Raw genomic sequence first — 8,156 nt, forward strand, 5'->3', positions numbered from 1 at the left:
GACTGGATAATTCTTTGTTGTGGGAGCTATTTGTATGCATTCTAGAATGACTAGCAATATCTCTGACCCCTTTTGGACACCAGTAGATTCTCTCCAGGTATAACTACCTTTTTAGGCACTGCCCAGGGTCCCCTGCAGTGCCAATCCTACCATCCCCCCTCAAGAACCATTAGGTGAAAGCACCACCTTCTCTCCAGAGGCCTTAGGAAGGGGGCCCATTTGCCCTTTTATCCTAGAAGCTCCTCCTCCCCTCACCCGGCCCAAGAGTTTCACTTTCATTTCTCAGCCACGTCTCCTCAGAAAAGAGGAACTACCTTCCTCTCCTCCCTTTGGTGAGTGAATCCTGACCCCGCCTACCCCTAGCATTTAATCACCCCTTCTCAGAAGCTCACATTCCTCAGCTGGGGCCTGCAGGTATGTGAGGAGGCTTGTGGCTGGGGGTTGAGGGAAGGAGCACAGTGAACTCCTTCAGGAAAGTTCTAAGGAAGTCTGCCGTGTTTATTTCTGGTTCTGAGGCTGCTGTCCTGGGAGGGGAGAAGCCAGCATGCAGACTTCCTGCTCCGAGTGCAGATGGGGGAAGGGTGGCCGTGACAAGAGTGTTGGGAGGCAGAGCCGGTTAGTCTCCAGATAGGGTCCATCCCCATCCCCTTAATCTTCCATGGTTTTGATTTCCTACCCTGATAGGGGAATAGGAATCCTCTCCTTTTCTCTCTCTCAGAGATGAACAGACGGTCTCTTCTTTTCTGTCCCCTTCTACCTGTGCAGAAGCTGGTGACAGGACATCCCTGCTTTCCAAGTGTGTGCAAACCCGAGCTTCTAGTACGGGGCATCAGGTAGATGGGAGCCTCTGCCCTGGGGCATGGCCAGGGGAATACTGGAGCTGCTTCTTTCAGGCCCATCCCGGCAAACACTGAGGAGCTGTCTATGGCTATCCTGACATAGCTCCAACCCTTGGCCCACCTGAGGACAACAGGCTGGATGATCTGACTGCTGCCAGCCTCTGTGTCCTTTTTATCTTGTGCCCTTCTGGAGGTCCTTGTGCTCATGCCTAATGCACCTGCTTACTCATAATTCAGTAGCCCACATGGCACCAGTGAACCCACCTGCCTCAGAACTTGAATCTCCATCATTCCTCCTCTGAATCACACCTTTCCACTGACTGCCACTTCAGCTTTTTACTGTCCTTTTTTCTTCACTGAGAACTTATTATCAGGAGTTTGTTATTGCTTAGAAGGAGCCCAAGGATACCTTGTGTTGGGTTGGCAGTCTACTCTCAATTCTTGGTGTGCTTTTGTTGAAGAATGACAAGACACACAGATAGCAAAGCAAGCAAAAGGCCAAGTTTATCAAGCAAAAGCAAGTATGGTTTGCCACATACTGCAAATGGGCCCGTGTTATTACAGAATGCTCTGGCTAGTAATTTCATTTTACATCTCCTGGGTTGGATGCTCCCAGGCAGATGTGACTCATGGGTCAACTTGATGGACAGCTGTTGGTGATATAAGTGAGTTTTACTATGTGTGCAGATCTCCAAGAGTCTCTGAAAACCAATGGGGATGGGGCAGAGGAGGGACCAGGTTACTTTTGGTCATCTTCTAGACCCTACTGGGCCTTGTGCTGCTTGTCCTTCTGGCCACAAAACTCCCTAGCAGCTTTTAGAGTTAGTTCACTGAATTCTGTTTGACAGTGCACTCCTCCCCCCTCTTGTTGTGGTGGTTGTCTTAAGTGGGGTGCTTGACCCCCCACCTCCCTGCAGGAGAGCCAGAGGCCCCTCTCAATCTACCTAACACATTGGTCATGATAAGAAGTTTGACACTGACTATTCCCATCTTATACTTGTTTGTGAGCCATTTACACTTTGGTTGATGTGCCACACATGCCCTAAAACTTGCTGGCCCGTCCTTTGCATTCGCTCTTCAAAGTTCACTGTTCCTGCCTTCCTTAGTATCTCTACGTGCTGCCTAGATAGGGTCCATGTCTGCCCACATGTCGATTGTCACCCCAGGGTCTAATAGCACAAGGCCTAAATAGGATCAGATTGATTTATTTGTTTATTTATGTATACTTTAATTCATAGGAACTAAAGCAGGCTTCTGCTGTGGAAAAGTTCAATGAGCAGCAAGTTGCTATTCAATAAATACAAAATACACATAAGAGCCACATTCTAATTAGGATACGACCACAAACAAACAATAAATAATTGAGAGTACATAAGGAGGCAAATACAATGGAGTAACACTTTTTTCTTTTTTTTTTTTTTTATTTGAGACAGAGCCTCAAGCTATCCCCCTGGGTAGAGTGCCATGGCATCACGCTCACAGCAACCTCCAACTCCTGGGCTCAAGCGAGTCTCCTGCCTCAGCCTCCCAAGTAGCTGGGACTACAGGCGCCCGCCACAAGGCCCGGCTATTTTTTGGTTGCAGCCATCATTGTTGTTTGGGGGGTCCGGGCTGGGGATTCGAACCCGCCACCTTAGGTGTATGTGGCTGGCGCCTTAGCCGGTTGAGCTATAGGCGCCGAGCGAGTAACACTTTTAAAAAGTTGAATTAGGATAAAGATTCTGGAGAGTCTTGATAAAGGCTTTATAACTGTAAACAGTTTTCAGGAAGACTGGCTATTTTAAGAGCATCTCAATTTGTGTTTTATGTGCACCAACTGCTGCTCCCAACAAACACCCACCTGTAGGCTCCTGTCAGCATCTTTGACATATTTCTGGGCCAAGATACAATCTTACTGTCAATAAATACAAGATGCCCCCCACCCCCACTCCAATACACACACATCCCAAACTTATCAGCTTGCCTGGATTCCTCTATTTTTATACTTTCAGTGCATTAGATACCAGTCTGCTTCCCTTGAGCTTCATCTCTTTGCTTTTGTTTAAATATGTGAGGTAGAATGCAGAACTCAGAAAGAAGACCCAAGAGAGTAATGTTCACTAATTCTGCCTCTTGAGTGGGATGATCTTTGCAAGTCACTTAATTCTATTTATCCATAAAGAAAGGGAGTATTGGGCGACACCTGTGGCTCAGAGGAGTAGGACGCTGGCCCCATATGCTGAAGGTGGCAGGTTCAAACCCAGCCCTGGCCCCAAACTGCAATAAATAAATAAATAGAAAATAATAATAAATAAATAAAAAGAAAGGGAGTATTCATATTCCTTAAGGATTTTTGGACCATGAACAAATAGGACAAAGTAATTTCAAAATTGTTACACAATTATTGGTGATAAAATTATCTCTATGTTGTGATCATTGCTGTTTCTGTGGGTATCTCTGGGAAGTGTGTGAGGACATGGAAGGGCTCTGTGTGGGTAGATGTGTTACAAGGTAAACACTTCTTCACTGGAAACCATATCTGTGGTCCCCAAATTCAGCTATTAGAGAATTCTAAATTGTGGAAAGAAAAAGTGAACTTAGGAAAGGTACATCTACAGAAAGATGTGGAGGTTCTTTTTTTTTGCAGTTTTTGGCCGGGACTGGGTTTGAACCCGCCACCTCTGGCATATGGGGCTAGCACCTTACTCCTTTGAGCCACAGGCACTGCCGGATGTGGAGGTTCTTTGTATAGTCATCAAACATTGTGTTTCTGTGTATTCTAAACAGTCAGGATACAACAATGAAAAAAGTAAAATGCATAATGTATTCATGGATTATATTAGAAGAGGAAAGTAGATATTTTTGAATACAGATGACATGTTTTATGTGGTGATAATAAGAGAAAGATGGCAAATGTACACTGAATAATGATTTTGTTTGTACTGTGGATAAGTCAGTCACAGCAGGCCTTACTGATGAGGGGACATGTGACGAGGGAGTTGAAGGAAGTAAAAGAGAAGGTCATGCAAATATCAACAGGAGGGTCATTCCAGGTCGAGCAAGGGGGAAGTGCAAAAGCCTGAAGGCAATAGTGGCTTACCCAGGCTACTGAACTGCATTTCTGGTTGTTCACTCTTCTCCTTTTTTGTCATCCACTATTGTAATTTTGACCCAGCTGTGATGTTCACAAGTTAGAATCCCTTTTATCTGTACTATTTTTACACTATCCACTTTCTATCTGTCCAGTCATCTAGGAGTGTTTAAGCAAGAAGAACCTCAGAAGTTAGGACAGGAAGAAGCCAGGGGAGCAGTGCAATCAATGGCTTCAAAAATCCTGCTGAATATGGAAAAGGAGGTGACCTGTCCCATCTGCCTGAAGCTATTGACAGAACCCTTGAGCCTCAGGTGTGGCCACAGCTTATGTCGAGCCTGCATCACTGTGAATGACGAGGAGGCAGCTATTGGCCCAGGAGGGGCAAGCAGCTGCCCTGTGTGTGGTATCAGATACTCACTTGAGAACCTAAGGGCTAATCAGCATCTGGCCAACACAGTGGAGAGACTCAGGGAAGTCAAGTTGAGCCAGTTGAGCCCAGACTATGGGAAGAAAGGAGATCTCTGTGAACGCCATGGAGAGAAACTCCTGCTCTTCTGTAAGGAGGATGGGAAGGTCATTTGCTGGCTCTGTGAGCGGTCTCAGGAGCACCGTGGTCACCACACATTCCTCGTGGAGGAGCTAGGCAAGGAATGTCAGGTAGGGTCCTGGATGGAAAGAGACAGGGCAGCAAATGGCACGTGCTGGGAAATCTCACCTTTCTGTACTTCTTTACTCCTCTCAGCACCCTAACCATTTGTCCTGTGATCTTATTCCTTATACATCTTTTACCGTACGCTAAGCTTCCAATGCCTGGAATACATTTCTGATCATTCCTTTCATTTACATAAGAATGAGCCTAGGGTATTAGCAGTCTATCAGCTGAGAGTAAGAGGTTTCTTGGGGTTTTCACCCCTCCCTGTTCATTGTATGACTGGTGAATTCTTTCCCAGGGTTAGCTGTTATTATTCCACTCAGAGGGATGATTGCTGGGGATAGTGTAATTGAGTGAATGAAGAGCAATGATAAGAGGAAAGGACTTTCCTTTCTGCAGGATGGGTATGTACTGCAGATGGGTTCACCTTCTCAGATTTTTTCCCATGTCATAGATTCTAATAACCAGCTTAATAGTTTCTGTAAAATGATCTTTCTGGGATCAATTTAGTTTCTTACCTAGCTGTCCCCTATCCAGATGCTGAGAATGCTTATAACATGACTCTGGTATGATTGTTTTCTCTCAGGAGAGGCTCCAGGATGTCATCAAGAGGCTAAAGAAAGAACAGCAGGAAGCTGAGAAGTTGGAAGCTGACATCAGTAACGAGAGAACTTCCTGGAAGGCAGGAAAGAACTCCTTTTGAGGATTTCTGACCTCATCCAAGGAGACCTCCTCTTTGTTTTCTGACATTAGAATGAGAGTCTTGAAACCATTAGTTTTCATTTTTGTCCTATCCTTGTTGGGGCTGGGGGCTGGAAAGTGGGCATGTTATAAGTACATACAGATATTTGGAATTGAATACAACGGTGGACTCAATGGTGGGGAAGGCTGGAAAATACTGTGTTTCAGTTCTTTTCCAAGGAGGCTCTGATACCTCTGGGAGAAGGCACTGGCAAGGCATTAGGCTTTTTATCAGGGTTCAAATTGAGAGCGTGGTAATATAGAAAGTCATGAGTGACTAGGACAGCTATCTATAGACTAAGACTCTTTGTTTTTTTAATTTATTTTTTAAGACTCCAATCAAGGCTCACCAGTCACATTTAGTTATTATGTCCCTTTAGTCTCCTTTAATCTGTAACTCTTTTTTTTGCAGTTTTTGGCCGGGGCTAGGTTTGAACCTGCCACCTCCAACATACGGGGCCGGCACCCTACTCCTTTGAGCCACAGGCGCTGCCCTAGACTAAGACTCTTTTTATCTCAGAGTTGACCTGAGGTCATTGTTTTGGTAGGTGCTGAAGGGAAAATAATAGGAAAAACACAACTACCCCTTCCCCTAATTACTCTCCTGCTACTACTCCCCTCCTGGTTTGAAATCCATAGAAAACGTTTCTTTTCCTAGCTCCTAATTTCTTTCACAGGCCTTAGCCTGGCAGACTCCTTACCTCTCTGTCCCTTGATCATCCTTGCAGCATCAGATACAGACTGAGAGACAAAGGATTCAAGCCGAATTTAATCAGCTTAGAAGCGTACTCAATCGTGAGGAGCAGAGAGAGCTACAAAGACTGGAAGAAGAGGAGATGATGACACTGGACAAGCTGTCAGAGGCTGAGGATGAGGTAGTTCAGCAGAGCCAACTGGTGAAAGAGCTCATCTCAGAACTGGAGTGTCGAGGTCAGTGGTCAACACTGGAGCTGCTGCAGGTAAGAGGGATCATCCAGTCAGAGATTCTGCACTGGAAACACTGTCTGTTGCCTCTTCTGTGTCCTTGGGCTCTTATTCGAGTGGTGAAACTAAGAGGTTGCTTTGGCCGTGCAGTACTGATTCTTTGTTATCCACTCCATGTGTCATGGGGATGATTGGATATAAACATTCTAGGAGTGTTTCCCATTTTTATTAATTCATGAAGTAAGGAAACACATTTGACCTTGGAGACAAGATCCATGTATCCAGTGGTAGCCTCTGGGCCCCTGTTATCTGTGATCTAGTGCTGGACCTTTGTCAGTCTTCCTTGTACTTAGGTAATTCACAGGAAAACACATGCAAACACAGCATTTTCAAATTTAAGATGTGTTCTTGTTATATTCAAAATACCCTAATTTGCTATTGCTAATCTCACTTATTAACTTTTTAAAGGTGGACTGATAGAATGTTGAACCATTTGGCAGGAGAGTAGGGCAAATACAGACAGCCACACACATACTTGAGGGGGGATGTGTGTGTGTGTGTGTGCATGCTCTGACAGGGAAAGAAAGCTAGTGTAAATCTATAGAGAGTTGATGGGACAATTTGAACTGTTAAAATTTGAACAATTTTCTTCTTCAAAGCATTTTTTGCTTGACATTTTGTCTATCTGCTTCCCCTTTTTGCTGGATGACCAAACATTTATGTTTTACATTTTAATACTAAGGAGGGGGTAGTTGATTTTCATTTGTTGGATTACTTTTTTTGTCTATGTTACTTATGTCTTAGCTTTCTTTTTTAATTCTTCTTGCCTTTTCTCTCTCTCTCTCTTTTTTTTTAAATTTCTGGTTACTCTGGAACAGAGGTTCTTAAATCTTTTTTTATAATTCTAGTATATCAGAATTACTTAGAGTACTAATAAAGACCTTGGGTACTCAGGCTCATCGTAGCAAGACAGGGCCCAAGCCTGAGTATTTTCACCAGGTTCTCCAAGTGATTTTAACACAAAACAAATTTGAACAAAAAAATTGCAATAGGTCTTTTCAACAACCTACTCTGGAACAACTGGATATCTGCATGCAAAAGAATGAAGTTGAACCTCTACTTCATGCTACATATAATAATTAACTTAAAGTAGACCAAAACCCTGAATGTGAGGATCAAGATTATAAATATCTTAGAAGAAAACATAGATATAAATGTTTGTAGCTTTGGATTTAAAAAATAGCTTTTAATAAATGTGACGACCAAAGCTGAAAACTCAAAGAAAAAAATAGAAAAAATGTAATTTGCCAAAATAAAAATCTTTTGTGCTACAAAGGACACCATGAAGAAAGTGAAAGAACAGTCCACAGAGTGGTAGAAACATTTTCAAGTCATATATTTGATAAGGTTTAGTATACTGTTGATCTATGTCTTATAACTCAAAAAATTAAATTTAAAAATGGGCAGAAGATTTGAATACACATTTCTTTCTTTCTTTCTTTTCTTTTCTTTTTTTGCAGTTTTTGGCTGGGGCTGGTTTGAACCCACCACCTCTACCATATGGGGCTGGCGCCCTACTCCTTTGAGCCATAGGCACCGCCCCTTGAATACACATTTCTCCAAGAAAGATGTACAGTTGGTCAATGAGCACACAGAAAGATACTTAATATCATTAGTCATCAGGGAAATATAAGATCAAAATCATAATTAAATAACTTCACACATATTAGAATGGATGTAATAAAAAAGATGAACAATACTAAATGTGGGAGATGTGAAGAAATTGAAACCTTCATGAATTGCTGGTGGAGGTGTAAAATAATCAAGCTTCTTTTTTTTTAGACAGAGCCTCAAGCTGTCACCCTGGGTAGAGTGCTGTGGCATCACAGCTCACAGCAACCTCCAACTCCTGGGCTCAAGCGAGTCT

At 43.3% G+C, this 8,156-nt stretch overlaps 1 protein-coding gene across 3 annotated transcripts in view; it reads left to right on the forward strand.

The window, feature by feature from the left end:
* Positions 1-276: 276 nt before the first annotated feature.
* The window catches only part of LOC100963455 (tripartite motif-containing protein 34), a 15,040-nt gene continuing 7,160 nt past the window's right edge, over positions 277-8,156 (forward strand). Inside the window, exons 1-4 of one of the 3 annotated variants that reach the window (XM_023512819.1) lie at positions 277-332; positions 4,065-4,569; positions 5,151-5,246; positions 6,034-6,264. In XM_023512819.1, coding sequence (XP_023368587.1) covers positions 4,138-4,569; positions 5,151-5,246; positions 6,034-6,264 — 759 coding nt within the window. In that variant the 5' untranslated portion in view covers positions 277-332; positions 4,065-4,137. Of the gene's footprint in view, positions 415-4,064; positions 4,570-5,150; positions 5,247-6,033; positions 6,265-8,156 lie in introns of all 3 variants that reach the window. The other 2 variants (XM_023512799.1, XM_023512841.1) reach the window with 2 other exon arrangements.

Source organism: Otolemur garnettii, unplaced genomic scaffold, assembly GCF_000181295.1.
Source record: "Otolemur garnettii isolate 467f Iridium unplaced genomic scaffold, OtoGar3 scaffold00001, whole genome shotgun sequence".
NCBI classification, from domain to species: domain Eukaryota; kingdom Metazoa; phylum Chordata; class Mammalia; order Primates; family Galagidae; genus Otolemur; species Otolemur garnettii.